The 20,101-nt window shown below is 35.7% G+C and overlaps 1 protein-coding gene across 4 annotated transcripts in view; it reads right to left on the bottom strand.

Annotated features, from left to right (window-relative positions):
- Positions 1–20,101, bottom strand: part of QKI (QKI, KH domain containing, RNA binding) — a 123,960-nt gene that overhangs the window by 58,592 nt on the left and 45,267 nt on the right. For 2 of the 4 annotated variants that reach the window (XM_009891443.1, XM_009891442.1), the window contains exon 3: positions 10,465–10,515. The exons of the other annotated variants lie outside the window; for them this stretch is intronic. In XM_009891443.1, coding sequence (XP_009889745.1) covers positions 10,465–10,515 — 51 coding nt within the window. The remainder of the gene's footprint in view (positions 1–10,464; positions 10,516–20,101) is intronic. 4 annotated transcript variants of the gene reach the window in all.

The following is a 20,101-nucleotide window of genomic DNA, read 5'->3' as shown; positions in this document are numbered from 1 at the left end:
AAAGTAAGAACAATGATTTGTGGAATGAGCTGTATTGTCAAGTGCTATCAAAACCCAGGAGCCTGCTAAGACTGAATATTTCACTATTTTGGGACTAAAGTTAAGCTTTTTATGCATCGGTATCCACAGGGAATAAATGAGAAATTAGCACATGAAATGCACAGCATAAACACAGTACCTGGATATATTTGTTAGAGATGAATGCAATTGCTAATACTGATACTTAAAATTACCATGAAGTGCCAAAATTCACCTAGTCAGAGGAGTGAGGCTGTTCATTTCTCTGACTTTGGACTAGCTAAGAGTTTTAACATTTTAACTTCATCAGTATTCCTGAAGGAGTAAAGTTCATATGGAGACAGAGTTACACTGATATCCAAGTATAATTTTATTATTCCACGGAAAAGGAAATGAGCAGTACAAGGCATTTCACAATGCTGTGATTCTTTTCACACATTGACCACTGTTAATGTAATAACATCCACAAAAAACCATCAGATTCCCTCGAAAGAAATTGAAATACCAATAAAACCTGAATGCAATAGTCTTCTTGATTCAGGGTTATCTTCAGACATTTTTTGAAGGGAAGTACCTCCACATTCTGAATCTCAAGGTACAAAAGACTTTTTAAAATGAAGGCGTAGAGCAACAAAACCTAATCTGTGACAGTGAACACATTCCTCGGGGCATTCTCTAATCAGGAAATACAGACAGTAAGTTTATTTCAACTCATGACTCAAGTCCATTCATTAGCAGTCACTAATGAAATTAACTGCAAAAAAAACCTGCAACTGCTCTGACATTACTTCTGCATGAACCTACCTGCCTCTAAGTTTATGAGCATTATTAATCAGTATAAAGCTGATTCTGCTCTTCAACTTTAGAGGGAGAAAGACTGAGAAAAATAAGTATTCTTTCACCTATCTTAGTATCAAGCAGCACCTATTACCATGCACTTTTATACACACAGATATTAAACTACTCAATTTACAGAGTCTTAACATACTTAAGTTTTATTTTATTCATCATTAACAGGATGATACAAACAAAACAGAAAATATATCCACAATAGAGCAGTTTTTATGAACTAGTTAATCCCCCCCATGACCTAAAAAGGTATTTCTTAAAGTAGAATCAATATATCGGTAACGTATTTTACTATATAATGCTATTAAATTCACTCTTTTAAGTACATAAATATTCTTCTGTATATATTAGTTTTTACTTAAGCAGTATTTTAGTGGTATTATATTTTAATTTACCGTTATATTTATACTCAGGAGGAAGACTAGTACACCAAAGTACTAGCCTTGCTAACACATGCCTCTGGATTCTACCTGAAAACTTACCAAAGTGTCTAAAACTCTGCTATAGTATATGCTGAAGTACAAAATAGTCTTAATTAAACTTGAAGTCTGATGCCTGTTTTTCATCTGGGATTCTCAAACCAGAAGAGCTGGAAAGTGCTGACATCGAAAAGGACCTAATCTAATATGCTTTCCAAAACGAACTCAAGGCATGGCAACTTCAAGAAAGTTGCTTTAAGAAAGAAGTTGCAACTCCAAGAAAATGGAACAGCCAGTAAATTACCAGTCCAGCCAAAGTTGGTACATTGGCCCAGGAAATGACAATCAAGATCCCAGTACCACCTCAGCTGAAAAATGCATCAACATCACCACGCTGATGTCCCAGGAGTGCCCTAACATCAGGCCAAAGAAAGGCAGAAAAAGGTACTTTCCACTTCACCCTTTAAGAAGGCAGATCATTGCCCAGGAAGAGGACAGGGCGGACGGGGCGGTAATAAATACGCACAAAGTTTGGATGCATCGGTAGCCCAATGATAAAGAACCTCACAGGGAGATGGGTTCATGATCTTTTACTTAGGACTGGAGGCTTTTTGCAGTTGGGAATGACTGGGTAAAACGTATAAATAGCACTTTGAGGAGAATCTTTATTTCCAGCTTCAAGGTGAACTGCTTAGTTTTTCCTTTTTCCATTCATATGAAACTTTTACTTCCATCTGTGCAATGAACACAAAAGATAGAAAGCATCACCAGAGCCTGCGATTTAATGATTTGGGAACTTACGGGAAATACCTGAGCCGTGGTTTCACATTTCTGAATACCTACTGTATTGTTTAAAGAAAAGTGCTACCGCTACTCCTCAGTTGTATTAAAGGGAAAAAAGTGTCTGTTCATTGGTTTCTCAGTCTTCTAGTCTACACAGTATAGTATTCTGAATATTTCTTTAGAGATTATTTTTTAACTGTTAAAAAAAGAAACGAACAAAAAAACCACCAACCCCAAAACACTATTCTTGACTGCAATTTGCATTACTGTTTACAGCATACTGAATTTTGAACACTGAAATCAGTGTAGTATTAGTCACTAGCACTTGTAAAAGCAAAAAACAAATGATATTTTTGTATTCAATGGAGAACATGATCAGCTCTTAGGCTGGTAGTATAATTTTACACTTTTTGAAACATTTTCTTTCCTCTTTTGAAGTACTATCATGTAACTTCCATCAACAGTAACTGCCCCAGATAATTGTGGCATCTGTCTTTACTGCATTTCAACCACTTTTATTTCTCTAATCCATGTTTTATTTCCTCTCTGCCTTCCTTAGATTTGATTGCTACTTTGCATAGCAAACCTGGTCAGTGCATGAACACTCCCCTCCTCAATAATTTGAGCTCAGTGTTAAATTGATCCATTTCTCAGTTAAGCTCACCCTCAAACACCTGTGCTCTGTCTCTTCTATGACAGCTCTACATATAAGTGACATGGAACAAACCACAAGGGTCAAGAAATAACAGAATAAAACCGCACTTTTCAGGTGCCATTCCTACTTAATCTAAGCATGAATTCCAACAATTTTCACTCATTTCTGTTAGAAGTCTAAGGAACAGACAAAGCGATGTTAATTCATAGATAATTTGTTAAATTTATCTTTTTTATACAATTAGGTATAAATGAGCGATTTTTAATTTTTTTTGTTTTGACTTCAGACTGAATTTACAGCACCGTTAAAGAAAAGGAGGTGAAAGAAATACTAAGAGAAAAAAATGCAATAGCTAAGTGACCTCTTGGAGCTATCAGAATAAACAGAGCTGCTTATACACTGCATTTTTTAATGCCAACATATCCACATTTCTGCTTTCCTAACCTCACTTTGCCTATCACTTCCAAAGTTCAGTGACTCAGCCTCTGCTTGAAAATACAACCATTTTGCTTCTAGTTTTTCCTCAAGGATGAGGCACATATATGCCTCATATATGAGACAAATAAAAGATACATCAATAGGGATTCCTCCCCACAAATCTTGGTGAAGGTATTAAGGGAGCATATTGTAAAGGCAACTTTGTAAAATGACAATATAGTCATGCCAACTTGTCACTTTTTTTAGTTACAAAATAATTGTAAGCTTTCAAAAGACAGAACTACTCCTCCCCATTTTCTCACACTGTTAACATCTACAATAATGCGTGATTGCTAACGGCCTTAACATCATTTCAGAAACTGCTTAACACTTAGTAAGAAAAGTGAAATTTCACTCACTCCAAATCTTTGCACACAATTATACGAAGATGTCACCACAGAACATTTTTAACAGAAATTCAGATTGAACATGTTAACATAACCTCAGTGCGCCAAGAAAAAGTACCACCTCTTAACCCACAATGTAACAGGTGAGTTTCAGATAGTTGTAAAACTCTGCACAGAACTGCCAGCTAAATTTAAGAAAATCAAAAGGAAAACTCTTCCCTATTCCTCCCTCCCAAAACCAATTGAAGTAAAAAACAACAGGTTCATAGTTCTCTTCGTATGTACAAAAAAGTTAAATGACCTTTGTTTAAGAATAGGAACAATTACCACTCTTTCTTTAAAATCAGATGATTTGTAAAATAAAATTATTTTTATAGTAATATGTTGTTAGCTTTCTTTTAGGACACTGTGATCTTTAAGTTTTTACTATGTGTCAAAGCAACAAAAATAAGAGACTCATGACTCAAACCAAACACACCTAGGTAGCAGTTCTTCCTGAGCCATAAAGAAACTGGTTTTTGCTCAGTGAAGTTTAAAAAATTAAAAGAGAGAAAACAAACATTCATCACCTCTGGGTTTTTTTTTTTAGATTGGTTCAGGGGCAGGTTGGGGAGGGGAAAGGGTAGAGCAAGAGGAGTAGCTTTAAACTTTTAATACTTTAATCAGTGACACTTTGCCAATAGTACTTTACTGCTGGGCTACAAGAAGCAGCAAAATGCAGGAAAGAGGCTGTGCATGGAAAAGCTAAGCTGTTTTTACTGCCAAGGCCAGGCTGACATGGTTGCAACTCTGGAGCTTTAGCTCTAAGCCTGTATAAGAATACACTGCTTGGGAATGGCTCTTTCTGTTATGGATAAATGTGTAAGTTAATGATAACTGAGTTTTGACAAGAACGTGCACAGTTAGACTGCAAAAAACAGAGGTGGGGGGAATAATCAATGTTACAACAGATCTCATGCAAAAGCTCAAGTGCTTTGTGGAATCCTGACCTTAATGAACAACAGGGTATCAGCATTGATACAAACACACCTAATATTTTTCTTATTTCCCCTTTCTTCTTTCAATCCTTGGGATGACTCTGCCTTGAAGATTTCCTCAAAGATGCATAATGAAGAGCAGGTGTCTGAATCACTCCTGCTTCCTGTAGGTCTGCAGGGATGGCAAGAAGATTCAAGTGCCTAGGCAGCTAAATGCTATGCAGAATAATCAGATTCGAATCACCTCTTATGCCAACAAGAAAACGTAGCGCCTAAATATAAACCAAACTTTTTCATAAGTGGTTGCTTAAATGAATATTGCCAACTTTAGACACAATGTCTGTGCTTATAATTAGAACACTGATCTTACATAGTGACCTCAGAGAAAGAAACTCTCCCAAATCCCAAGTCAGAACTGTTTTGAACTTTCTTGTATAGAAGCATTTCTTCTGTAGAGATCAGTTCAACAACAGAACTGAAACAGTAACTGCTCACTCCCACCAAAACAAGCGGCTCCATTCCTTTCTCCTTCTTCTCGGCTGCCCGCAGAGTCCTTCCCTCCTCTTTCCACCAGCGACGGCTCTCATTTGGCCCTTCTAGAGCCAGTTTAGCACAGCAGCGATCTACTGCTGTCAGAGTCGGTTTTGCCTGTTTAGCAAGCTGAACTGGCTCAGTGACACATCCCGCAAGTAGCAGACTGAGCACAAAGGAGGGCACAGGCATATCCCTTGGTGGGCAGCTGCCAGCTGTCAGTCGCAGCGTCGGCAGGCTGCACAGCCAGCCCCGTCCCTCCCACTCAACCCAACCACTCACAAGAGGGGGTGAGGACTGGGGAGCCCCACGCTCCGAGTGCCCCGACTTGCCACTCTGTAGACACATTGCACACTTGTCAGTGCTGCTTCTGTCAAATGTAATTTTACTATAATACATAAATTGCTATTTACAAGTTAAGTATTCTGAAAACTCAGTTTCTGCTCATTTTAAGTTCGGCGTGCAAAGCAAACAACATTTTCCACTTCAAATGTTACACCTCAGTTGCCTACCTGAGAAACAAACATACTACATCCCATTTCTGTAAATAAGAGTGGGGCAAAGAAAAAAACCTAGTCACTCACAACACAGCGATTAACTCCAAGGAAACGTTCATTTATACAAAAAGGTCATAACTAGCAGCTTTAATTCTAGCATCTTCTAATGTGAAATTGTAATCTCAACACTCTTCTTAAAAATGTGTAATTTCACAGGAGACAATCAGCTGGGTTTCAGTGGCCCTGTTTCCCTGTTCATCATACAGCAGCACTAATACTGCCCTATTACATAAGGCTTTAAAAAAAAAAAAAAGTGCCTTTGTAATCACTTTGGAGTGCTTTCCACTAACAAATTATATAATTAATATGTCACTCAGATATTTGCTCTCTCATTTCTTTACACAGTGATTTCTCCCACAGTTCTAAGTTCTGGAATTTTCAGATTTACAGAGGTGTTAGAAGGATGCCTTGCATTTTGAATTAGCGAGGAATGACACCAGAAATGATGCTCAAAGTTAATTCTGCAGTCAGCGGCCTCGTGAAACTCTATCTGTTACAGAAGGGCTTTATCTTAGTGACCAGGTACTGTTAAGCAAATGACTGCCTATGGTTCTTATCCCATTGCTTTGATGGTCGCTTGCTCTGCTCTGAATAGCGGCTGCCTCTACAGTCCGTGGGTCTTTTGGAGAAGATGAACACTCAAATTCATTGACTAATGTAACAAACTCATTTTTCACAGAACATTGCTGTTAAACAGACATTATGCTACAAGTGGCGTAAGTTCACAGCATGTCACCAAACATACTGTGTTGTCCAGACAGGGTAAGAGGTTCTTTACCAGTTGGAAACAACTGAAAAGCTGAATTTCGGGATCACTCTACTCCATATACTAACTGATTTGCTCCATAGCTAGAAAGCTTACCAGTTAATTGAAATGTTTTTATGCAGGTTGAGTCTCTATTCATACAGGTTTTCTGAGGGTTTTTGTCGGTTTTTCCCTTCCCTTTTTGTTTTGTTTTGAGGAATGAACTTAGTGTTGTCTGCTTTGGATTCATACTATGGTAATACTTCTAAGCAGTGTATAAACAATAGTGCAGTATGTTGCTGTCCATGATATATTCAACTTTTTCTTCAACGGGGACCCACAATCAGTAGTACAGTACCGAGTGGAACAAAGAATATAGCATTTCTATAGCATTACTGCTAAGACTGTTAGATTTTAACACATTTAATAATAACAGTCTAGCCTGATATTTTACTTCCATTCTCTTATTTTTCTGCTAAGCTATTAAAACAAGTTTGCTCTAAAACTACAATAATTTAATCTTATGGTGATTACACAAGCATATATTTATATATTTTTGGGTTTTAATCATTTTACTCCCACCTCCTATAATAGTTCCGTTCTTTCCATATTTACTCAGTTGCAAAAATTACAAAACAAATTTATTTGCAAACAAATAACCCAGACAACAGTTCAAGACAAACAGAAAGTAACAAACAAGATATTAATGCAAATTAAATAAAACTAACTTCTACTTTGAAAATCAAACAAAATTTTGTTATAGAGAATACAGGAAAAGCCGCAAATTTGTCACCGAGTAGAACTGACGATAAATATTAGCTAATGAAGTAAAGTTGAGTCCTTGAAAGAATTCAGAACTACTGCCTCAAATGATCTCAGCACACAAACTTTCCATGTATTTATGACTGAAGCTTTGCACACAGTCTGTAATTATATTGTTTTATTGCAGCAGTTGCCTCAAATCCTTGCTACGATTATATGGGATTTGACACACCCAGGTTACCACCTAGATAACTCGAAGTGTGACCACTGTTCCAAACCTTCCCTGTGACCAATTTCATGGAACAACTCTATTGATTCTAACGACTGCAGAATGAGGGGTATCCAGCATGTGGCATGTGTTCTCAAGGCTAGATTAAAATGTAGCAATAGTCACGCCAGCTAAAGACTGTATAGCCAGGTGCCAGCTTGGCAATGATATTAAATGGCTCTTAAGACTACTGCTGAAAATATATTAGGGAAGCCTTTCCTACAGTACAGAGATGATGGATCTTCAGGATTGGTATCCCCCTTTACCTCTCAAGCGACACCTATCCAATGATTAAAAAAAAAAACAAAAAAACAACCCCCCCAAAAAAGAAACAACCAAACCAAAAAAAACCAAACATCAGTAAACCGGTGGGTAGTTCCCTTCAGCAGTACTACTTTAATGATTCACAGGAATTAGAACATTGCAACCCATCAGTACTCTCTGGTGGTTTTCACACAGAGCTCTCTGGTCCTTCACTGAATCTGTTCTTAAGGTTGGGGCTTGGAATTCTTTATTTGCTTTTTACACTCAATGAGCTGAAAACAACAATTTTTTCAGTTCATTTAAAATACTATACACTACAATCAGTTCTTTATACAATATGCGTGCAACACATTTAAAATAAAAACCTTGTGAAAATATATAATAAGAAAAAGTAATTTTAAGTGAAATTATTAAAATAACATTTCTGTAAAGGAGTAATTATGAAAAAATACTTCTGACTCCATTTTAAACTTGAAAAAAAAGTGTAATAAAACCCTTCCTGATTACATAAACACAACGTGAAAGTTATTAACCATTTTAATTCAAGGTCAAATATCACAATATTTACATTGCATATATGTATACTGGTCTTAGGAGAGAATGTCTAGATATGCATCCTTTAAGACCCAGTCAATTAACTGCTGTTTAGGAGACATCATCATCCTTCCAAAAAGACGTCCAATTTCACATGAACTTTTTGAATCCCACAAATTTTCGTAAAATGTACAAAAACATTCAGCAAAGGAATGTTATTTTTTAAAAAAATCTCATCAAGTAGTGAATCTGCTGACATCTTAATTTGCAAGATTTGAGTAAAACTGAGTGCACAAACTGAATAAAAACTACAATTAACCAAATTATCACAGCTCCATTGCAAGTCACCATAACGTGAAAAAATAAGAATGATTTAATTATGCAAAATTTCAAGTTCTGCTTTTTCAACACAGCGTCCCTTCTCAAACTGGCACAGGTATTAATTTGGGTCAACACGCCTTATTAACTAGCAAAATTTTTTATCCCACTGAACTATACTCTCACATTAGGTCACCAAAATCTAGCTTCTTTTCTGTCCCCATTGTAACCCTTTAACATGGAATGGCAAATTTTCCCCCACCTCCCTAAATAGAAGTTGAGCAAGACTGTCCCAAATACATGCAACCCTGTATTGTTATGAAACGATGCAAATTGTTTCTTTTTATTGATGATAAGGAAGAGGAAGGTCAAAAAAAACAAACTAAAAACCAAAACCACCCGAGTTTCCTAACTGAATAGGTTTGAAGAAGGTTCTTTACAAAGCATTCAAAGAAACATGGTAAGAATTAACAGTATCAGCACGCTACTTGTCACTAATATTCTCCATGTTACAATTGTAGTATTCACTATTACATTTTAATCTTTGCACTGTATTAACGACTTAAGAATTCATCCAGATGTGTCACAAATGAACTTCACTCCTTTCAAACAGGAAAAGGATGCCAAAAACACTGAACAATTCCATCCCTTTTCAAAAAACAGCTCTAATATTTCAAAGAACTAAAACCCAAGTATACGGTTTCACAACTTTGCTTCCCAGTTCTCAGTTAGCACCCATCTAGTATCAATCACAGTCAAAAAATTCTGATGTTTCAAATGTCTGCATCCTTAAGTAAGAAAATTAAACAAGGCAAAAAATTCACTAGTGGTGGAGAGAACAGGTATTTCAAGCCTGTTTGCTCCATGCTTTGTGTCTAAAAAATGAGTTGAAGAATGTGCATTTACCATCTGAAGATGTAAAAAGCATCATCTCCACAGCACACCAATAAGACACAGTCATCCAGCTCAACTAATTCAAGAATGATTACCGCATTCTGCCTAAAGCCTGTAGTCCCACAACAGCTTAAGCTATTCTGAGTTGGTGCTGCTAGTTCCACTTTGACATACATGCTTGTGGATCCAGTTCATGGTTCTCAAAAGCAACAGGAAATTTCCAGCTTTAGTTTTCAGCTGGCCTAGCACCGAAGCAGGTCATCACAGTCATTTAGATCACCAGTAACTGTCACAAGGAAGGGAGAAAGTATACCTAGCCATGGCTTTGCAAGTGGTACCGAACAGCACGCGTTGACTCAAACTGTGCTAAGAGCAGCCCTGGAACTGCAGCCTGAGATACCTGAAGGAGTCAAATTTCCTGATGGGAGCAGTACCACTCAGAGGCTGACTGATTTTTAAAACCTCAGCAATACAGATGGATAGTTCCTTCCTGGACCTCCACTACAGAAAAGAGCAACAATACTAATTTAAGAACATAAGTGATAACCTTCAGGAGAAGCTCATCACGAGCTCTCAGAAATATGCCCAGCATAGAAATAATTACAGGTTTAGACCCAGTTCATAAAAGGTTGTTGAACTGACCTTAGTGAGAATGCTGAAGAGCTGATTTGAACACCAGCAGCTGGAGGTAGGAAGTATTAGCCACTTTTTTTTTTTTTAAAAAAGAAAATCACTATGATGAACCACACAACACAATTTACATTTTGAAGATAGGTTCAAAAGAAAAAACTTCAACAACTATTAACCCAAAAGCCTTATTAATATTACACTTGTGTATTTTACACCAATTCGGAACTGCAACAGCATGTAACTGATGTGAAGCCTGTCAATAATCAATAAAAGTTTTAATATATTTTTCCTCGCATGAAGCATACAAAGCAAATTCACCACTTAGGGAAGGGGGTGTGTGGGGTGTGAGATTCTTTTTCAACCAAGGTCTCCTCAAATTATAGGTGATCTGAAAAAACTTACTGGAATGTTTACAAGAAGTAAAACATTTACTTGCCTCTACCTCCAAAATTGCTGGATCATGGTTGTCTCTGCTCTTAAAGGAGACCTGAAAAGCAAAAAAAAATTGGGCTTGTGCCCTATTTTGCTTCTTTAAGATGTTTAAGAGGCATGAAGACTTGGAATTAGGGGGTTTAGTTTACCCTGTGATGGACACAATTTATTCCTTCTTGTTTACACTTGAGATTGCAATCCCAAAAAGTCATAATATAAGACAACCTAGTTAAGGTAAAACAATGCAAGAATCAACAGAAGCTAAGTCACAGAAGAAAAAAAACTTCAGTTTTCTTCCCCTCACCCCCACCTCCTTCAAGTTCTCCTTCATTTGCATGATGAATAACACAAAATCCCTTTCCAGAGTTAAGTATTCCTGCACTATCACTACTGGTGATTTGCACATGGTTTTAAAAATTAACAATATACATAATTAAAAAAAAAAACAAAAGAGATAAAACATGAGTTAGAAATTTGATTGAGGTTGTATTTTAAATTTTTAACATAAAAGGCAATCGAAAAAAGCTCAAGTCCTTTTCAGGGCCTCTTTATGTTGCAAAAAAGCAAAGTAAGTAGAAAAACAATTCTTAGAAGTTCTTTGCAAATGGGAAAGAGAAAAAAAACATGAGCTGGCTAGCTATAAAAGGGAGACAAACATGACTTTCTCTTCCACTATTAACACGCCTGTAAGATGATTTGTATGTATGCTATAGTGATGCACTTATCAGAACATAAGAGCTGCTGCAACGTTTTTTCTAAAAAAGAGTGCATCTCATCTGATAGCACAAGGCTAATTTAAAAAAAAAAATTAAAAGTCAAATTCACACCAGATGCAGATGAGCAAAGAGGATAGCTTATGAGCAGAGAGGGTAGTTTATTTTAAATAATACCCATAACTGTTGGAGCAAACATAATAGCTCATTAATTTTAATTAAGATGGGATGGTACCATGTAATCCATTCAAAAAAATGGTTTAAAGCCCCTTCTCTAGTTCTTCCACTCACACTTAAACTATGTAATTACTATATATGAAAGACGAAAGTCCAATTTTTTTGGTAAATAGGGAAGTTAAAAATGTACAGGATTGTAGTCAACGGTTTAAGTAAAGTCAAATCAGTGAACTGACTGATATTCCCCATCATTACATACACGGAATGTGATCTTGCTGAAATGCTAAATAAGCATTAGACAGCCTCAACACTCTTCTCTGACAAAAAGAGTACTTTATCTTGATGTATTCAGATAGGAACACCTGGTGACACGAGGTACAGTTCAGTAAGTGTTTCTTTCAGGGACAGAACTGACTTAAGCAACTTACTCAGATAATGTGAATTCTGCACAAGAGTAGGCCAAAGATCTGGTCATCTTTACCAGAGGTCTATTTCCCAACTTAGCTCTCCGTGTATTACCAATAATTACAATGTTACTTTTCCAGTTGCAGCAAGCACCAGGCACTGATTCAAACCCTACTAGCACTGAATTCAATGCTCCAGTGGCGTAATTCAAAGGTGGGTTGTTTCGGTTTGGTTTTTTTTTTTGTTATTTTGGGTTTTTGGGAAGATTGGGGCTTGGGTGGGTGTGGGGGTGTTTGGTTTGGTGGTTTTTTTTTTCCCTTCTACAGATTAACTATAAGCAGAGAATAGATTTTTATTTAAAAAAAGGAAAGAAAACCAGAAAAAATCATCTTTCTTTAAAATACTGAAAATAACATATTAGAAAATAAGTTAAAATTAAGAAAAAAATCAAGTTTAGTTCAGAAGAGTAACTTTGAGGTCTACAAAGCATAAGATTCCAGGATCATACACAAAATTATTTCAAAGCTATAAAGAAAAAAAATTCACAAAATTACACTGTTTTCTCCTTTCTGTTGAACAAGAATCCTTTTCATCAAAAACTTCTTACTTTACTGGGTGAAATTAACGGCAAAATAGCAAACTAGGAGTTAAAGTAAAAACATATTAATGCAGACACTCAATGTATCCCACATCATGGAATGCGAGAGTGAAGTTTAAGTCTTCACGTTAAGTTTATTTAACAACCAGTTACCACTGAAAATAGTGGTCCTGACAGCTACTTCCCCTGAGCTGCCCCTGCTGCTTAGACAATTGTACAGGGGCCAATTTAAGAAACTCACAAACTCAGTTGACTCCTGAGGATGCACAGGAAACAGTGGGAACCGATGTCCTAAGGCTTTTAAAGGGAAACGACCATTAGACCAATCCAAAGATAGTGCCATACCACTCTCAGAAAACCTTCAATAAATTCGTGATAGCAAAAAGATTTTGTCCTTTGAGGACCACTAATATGATTAACTCACAGAGCTCAGGCATTACTCTGCTCAAGAGTGTGCGAGCCTCTTCAATCCTGCATAATTTGACGAAAAAGTAAAGACCCTTCAAATTAAATTCTGATTTAAGGACATCTGTGGTTATTTCAGTATTTATTTATCTTGACACCCCTCCAAACTATGCAATTATTGCATACAAAGCATTAAATCCCATTTGTTATGGAACGGAAGTGACCACAAGATTTTTGAAAAGAACTAAGAATTAAATAAAAATATCTCAGCTACCAGTTTCAATGCTATTCTCCACAGTAACATACAGTAATCTGAAAGAAATTATCTTCTGCTGGAATTTACAAACAATGCCTAGACCATATACTTGAAGTTCTTGCTGCAAAACCAACGGTCTCACAGCAAAAGGCACCTTCACTAAAAAGCGTTCAGAAAAGTCATAAAAAGATTATCAGAAAAAGTTGCTGATAGGATTTTTTTTCTCTGTTAGTAAAGCATATTTTAACTATTTAACAAACTACTGTAATACTCACCAAGAAAAAAAAAAAAGATAAAAAACAAGTTTTCAGTGCAAGTCGTGCTCAGCCAAACACACACAGTATAAACTCCCTGTTTCACCCATAACCTTTACCCTCCAGGTAGGGTTAATAAGATGTATCCCACTTTTCTAAGTAGAACGTCACATTCTCGTAATGGGGATAAAAAAAGTGTGAAACTAACAGCAATAAGATTTCTTCTAAAATGACTTAGTAGACCAATATACAACTATTCAACACACTCAGCCTCCACAAGGCAAGGAAAGGACACATTGCCATTGCAGTGTATGCAAAGCAAAAAGTAGGCGTAGCTTGTCTTCTATGAAGAAGTTAAAACAGATCAACAGGATAAAATACATAGACTGTCATCTTTGAGACATGAGGTATCTTAAAGTGAGATGTGAAATGTTTTTATTTGGGTGCTTAAATACACATAATCTGTTTTAACAGCTTTCTCTAACATAATACAACATGCAGGATAACTTACCTATTAGAGTTTTAAAACACTGCCCCATCTTAGGCAGCGGGTGTTATTCCAGTTCTTTACTCTGAAGATACCAACAAATAAACTCTTAAATCTGATAATCAAATAGTACATAAAAATGCCACACACAAAGATTCAAAGACACGGGCATGCAAACAGTTTTTCCCAATATACATACATAACTATAGGCATTAAGAAAAAAAAGAATTAAACTAAGAAATAAAGTTTTCACTGTATATATTCACCGAGAGTCTGAAGAGCAGCTGAATTAACTCTGAGTAAGCACATAATACGGGAAACTCCAGGCACAGAAATAATTAGTACACAGCTCCACACTGAGCTTTTCATTTGTGCATTCCCCTTCCGTAAGGGAATAAGCATTGGTTTGGGGTGGTATGTGGACAACCATACACCGTCCTGTTAGCTAAGTCATCCCAGGATACTGAAATCCATGCATTCTTCAAGTTCCGTATGTCCTAATATTCACCCCCACCTCCAAGTAATTATGTAGCTCTTAACACTAACCACTGTAACTGCTGGGATGAAGACAGAGTCAAGAGACTCAAATTCAAGGAAAGGGTAAAATATCTAGTTTGATACATATGAAAATTACTCTTCTCAGTTGCAGAAAGCAAGAAACTGTTTATCATCACAGAAAATGTATTTGTAAAAATCACAGATAAATCAACATTTATTAATAAGTTTAGGGAAAAAAAGTGCCTTCCGCTACTGTTGTCACCATTTTGTGGAGACTTAACAACTTGTTCTCAGTTTCCTCCTGATCTCTCAGGCCTGATCTTGTTCATCTCACCAAAAGTACTGCAGAATTTCATTTCCTGTTGCCTATTAGTGCGATCATGCCTCACTTCCTTTTTTCCCTTTAAAAATCCTTGAGGACAGTGTCAAATTTGTCACACAAATGAACATACTTTACTTCTTTTCTTAAACAAAAAAATCTCAAAAAAACCTGCTGAGCCTGTTTAAAATAAGAAGATTTTCTAAGCTAAATAAAGGCCTGTAACAAGACACACAACAAATGCCCGGAACTCTAATCATTAAAACTTGTTGCTGAATACTCTTCCTGAATTCAGAATGAGGCATTGGCACAGTAGTACCCTATTCACAGTATGACCAAAGCAGTAGAACTTCATATATATTTAAAAAAAAAAAAATAAAAAAAATCTACACAATTAAAATCTGAGTTCCCCGAGATTACACGCAGCCAAAGCATACTGGAGCCTGAAAATTTTAGCTTGATCCTCACCAATAAACTATTTTCACTTTAGCACATAGGAATATATGTACGATGTCCATGATGCACAAAGCCAGATATGGGGAATAAAACCCTTAAATTCAATCTGATTGTAGAATTGTTACATACTTCAGTAGCATACACACACAATATATATACAGGAAGAATGGAAGTTTTTGTGATTTATGTAAAACTTTGATAAACTCAATGTTCTAGTACACTGTATTTAAATTTTATTCAGTACATCTTACTTTCATCCCTCTTTTTATACCTAAGCTTAACTCCAAGTCATTTTTTTCCAATTTCGGAGACTTTGACCAGAAGGAATCATCAGGATGATCTAATCTGGCCACCAATATATCATAGGCCATTACTTTTCAACAGAAAAAGAACTGCTCTGACAGTAATCATTACAGATTGGTTTAGAGCGCATCCAAGGTCATCGTAACTTGACTCTGCTAATACATGGAATTGAAGTTTGTTTCTAGATGGATTCTTCACATTTTCTTGAATAGAATTCTGAATCACTCAATATCTGATTTAAAAAAAATTCTTAGCTTTGAGGCACAGACTTTCCAAGGGCTACATGGTAAATTCTCCCTCCTTTCTTCCACAGTAAATTTTGAGTTTTTACCCACTAGAGAATCACATTCTCCTCTCAACTGCCCAAATGGCTAAGAAAATGGAGAGAGGGGATAAAGAACATCAACATCACCACTATCTACTTTAAAATCTAGTGTAGTTGTGCTCAGAACGACCTCAGCAGAAAGAATACTTCAAGTACCAGATGCGTGCATGTACATTGTTAGGCAGCTAAAAGGAAGAAGTACAAATGTGAGACATGCTCTATAGGTCCCAACCATAAATAAAATATTGTTCACATTTTCAGTGTTTTAGTTGCTGATCCTACATAGGCAGGATCAGAGCCTGCTGGAAATCATGATTCATTGTGTATCTCTGCAATAAAAACAAGTTTTACGACATGCTTTCAGCAGTACTGTTTTCATCAGGGAGAAAAACACGTGTTTAGCACATGTATATATATTTCAAATGACAAGTACCATCAACTCAGATTATGGGGGGAGGCAAGAAGTCTGAATTTTCCGCATGTGGTACGTAAACCCCGTCACCAGGATGCTTAACAAACAGTATTCTTCTAGAGGACTATTTGGAGACCTAAAAGTCCACTCTCAGCTTCTAGATTTTTCATGTCCTAAAGCTTCTTGGTAGAAGAAATTTGAAGATTTTTTCCTAAGGTTACCGAGATAGTGAGCTTTTGCTATTTTAACAAGTGTATGACTTAGCACAACATTTTTGTCCAACTTAAAAATGAAATTCAAGAAAAATTGTCAATGGGGTGAGTGCAGAAAATTACCTGATTTGTTCATTCCAGCTGGCATTTTTCAAGTGGAAAAAAAAAAGTTAGACTGGAAAGAGAATTTCTATTCAGTCTTAGACTTCGGAACCTCACTCTAGGGCACAATCAGATACATTTTTGGGAGGAATTTCAGTGACTGCAAGTCCTAGAAGAATAGTAAAGAATATAAAGGAAAACCTTCTCATGCAAAAAGGGTCTAGAAAAGGCAATTGCTAAAGGAGTAAAGCTTCCTTTACTTTTCCACATTTTAACACTGCAAATAATTTCAACACAGAAATTTTCCTCTCTGCAAAAAGATCTGCATATATAGATTACATGACAGTAGAGCAGAGTAATACCCATTCAAAGCTGAATATCACAACACTATTTTCAAATTTTGTAAATGGAAACAGGAAATTTCTCTAAAAGAAAACACATGAAAGAGTTCCTCAAAAATCTAACTGAAATGAATAATAAATAAAATGCTCAAAAAATGTTAGTAAACTATTTTCAAGTGACCAAAGTCAATGAAATCTAATCAGAACAATTTAATTTAAACAGAAAAATCTGATAGGCTTATTATCTTTACTTTACAGAACAAAACATATAATATGTCTGTTTAAGACTATTCACTCTGGAAGAACATAGTCCTCAACTTTATCTGAAGTTGGCATTTTGCATTAAATACTAGAAAGTTTATGGAAGTCTCAACAAACCAGCTTTGATATTAGAAAAACTACCTGTGACTGGACAGCGTGGGTTGCAACACTTGCCTATAAAGAGAAATGACTATTCAGTGGGCATGTCTGATCACAGAGAGCTATCTAATCACTGCAGAACCTAATCCTACACGGATGAGCTAACAGTTATACTAATATGGTACTGCAGCACTGCTATGCCATGAAATAATTCTACTACTCTAAATGCATCTCAAATTCACAATGCACTTTTTTTTTCTTTTTACAGTGCAGAAGAAAGAAAACTGGAAAACAGTTAAAGAAACGGACAGAGATCATTCCACTTCAAAATGCCAGATCATAAAATACCTTATCAAATTTTTATTTAATGCTTATCACTGTTTACTTTGTATGAAAGGGGAATTGTCTGGTGAGTAGGAACAAGTTTACATTTATTGACTTTATGAATTATCTAAAGAAAATTTAATCAATAATCATGTGAAAAATTATTGCTAATTATATGCCATTAAATATTTTCATGAAATTTATCACTTAATATGCCCAGAAAAAAAATTTACTCAAAAGAAAAGCAGACTACTTCAAAAACATGCCATTTATGAGATCTCATCTACGCAAGGCTTTCTACAGTTTTCTTTCTATAAACCATGATCGATTCAGGCAATTAAATTATTATTTTTGTTTAAACTGATGTTTCACTGCAGTTTGCTTGCGCCCTGTGAGATTAAAAAGTTCCACTACCAAAAAAGAAACTAGCTTTCTGCTTTTTAACCATGACACTCTGTTTATGTTTTCAACAAAACAAGAAAATCTTTCAAGTTTTCCACACCGTACAAAGCTTTTTAAAGTATTGTTTTACCTGCAATAGTGGGTTTTTTGTTATTTAATTCTAAGGTTATATCTAAGACTAGCCATTACTGCTAACCATTCAGTACGTGCAATATGCCTTCTGAATGAACTTTATTAATTGTGCCTAATTATTGCAGGCAACCAACCTTACTTTCTGCATTTGACCTCTATTCACCTAACAGCTGAAGCTCTGAAGTTCTAGCTGAATTACCATGCATTGCCATATTCACTTGGATCTTCAAAAGAATTTTGTGTACATGCTTTAAAGCTGTTACAGTAATTACTCCTTTTCACTTACTGTTTCGCATTTTTGGCCAAATTAGTCTAGCATCAAACATTCAGCTTTCACTCCAGAATAAAGCTGTTGAAGCTTGTTGGAACACAGACCTTCCAAACTTCAGAAGTAAAGCAACCAAATCTTAATTTCTTTGGATGAAAGAACTAAAAAGCATTTAAGTGTTACTGTAACAATGCTATACCCTTTCATATTGTCTACTGATGTATTTTGTACATTTCTAATTTTAGAATATTTTCCAGCATTGCTACCAGAAGGAAACTAAGATCCATACAGATGATCAACTCTTTTTTCTACTTTAACTGCCTTGCCTTATTCCCCTTTGTTATTTCTGTTTAGATATGCAAAAAAGAGCTGCTACTTCGAGAATTATATCTCAGACTGAAGGGCTCCCACCCAAAATACTGCATTCAGTTTTGTCACATACTTAAGAAACATAAGGGGAAGATACTAAACTGATTACAAAATCTTGCAAAATCAAATCTGAAGATATTTTGATATAAAATAACAAGTATTAACAGAATCTTAGAAAACCAACTATGTCAGAAAGCATACTTCAAATACTGGGAATAGAAAATCTCAGGCAATAAATTTAATTTTAAAACTCTCTCTTTTTCTGACAAGCAAACAATGCAACTAAATTCCAAAAAACAGTGAAGTAAGGAACCACGGCAGAAGATGCCTCACAGAGGAATGACATAGAACAGGATAGGGCAACTTCCAAATTTATAACTTCCACAGTACAGTTAAAGGGTTTTCTTTAACTTCTACTGTAGCCACTATTAGTAAAGTGCAAGATTTAAGAGTTATAAAGAATTAAAAAAAAAAACAAAAAACAAAACCACAAAACCCACTACCAGAAAGACAAAATTAGTTTTTCTCTACTGTCACTAGGTTCATGAAAGAAAACAAAGCCGCTTCCAAACAGCTGAAAAAATCCTGTTAATTTTCTTCACCTCACGTCCTCCCCACCAGATAAACGAGAGCATTATCACTGTTTAATACAAGTTTTAATTGAGTACTGTCACTGGTGGGAAGAAAAGTGCGGAACCACTACTTTCCATATCAAACAAAGCAGGTAATTAACAGCTATTCTGGCACAATCCCTTATCACCAAAATACACAACACTGTTAAGTTCTCTCAATGCCAATGCTTTGCTTCAACAAAGGAAAGCTGATGTTTCAGGGTCACATTCATTCCTTTAATACACAGGCATAAATTTACTGCTCAGTCAGACACCTATAATTAAACACAAGAAGAATATAATTCTAATATTCAGACAGGCTTGCATGAGTGGGATATTTCCCCCTGTAAAGATGATTGCCTTTCATTTTTTGGTTTCAAGTAGCTACAGTTCACTTAGTTTTGATTACATAGCAATTATATATGCAAATACAAGAGATCTAAAAAAATGCTTTTTCAAATGTCAGATTGTAAGCAATCAAGCTCATTCTTTTCTCCTGTACACACAAGCTATTCATTAAATAGCTATTGTCTTAAAAACATTCCAACAGATTGCATTTATCAGGGGTTTTAGAAGCAAATATGAGAGTGCACATTACCTAGAACACAGCTCATCAGGGAATGAAAATGATCTTACAATTAATTTAATATATACATGATAGTGGTTAACTAAGTTGGAACTAAATACCATATTCTTTGCGTGCTTTTCCCACTACTGTTATCAATACCTAAGATCACTGCATCTTCAAATTAACAAAAACTCATTATTTTGTATGTTTAATGATACTGTGTTGGTATTAAATTTCACAGCTAAAAATGCAGAATTATTGAGTAACAATAATTTTTTCATTGTTCATTGAAAATATGTTCATTTAAAGGAAGTCACTACGAAACCACGTAGGTAGTATAATTA

The sequence above is a fragment of the Charadrius vociferus genome, unplaced genomic scaffold (assembly GCF_000708025.1).
Source record: "Charadrius vociferus isolate BGI_N301 unplaced genomic scaffold, ASM70802v2 scaffold68, whole genome shotgun sequence".
Taxonomy (NCBI): Eukaryota; Metazoa; Chordata; class Aves; order Charadriiformes; family Charadriidae; genus Charadrius; species Charadrius vociferus.
The sequence above is the reverse complement of the archived record's forward strand: the minus strand, read 5'-3'. Positions and strand labels throughout refer to the sequence as shown.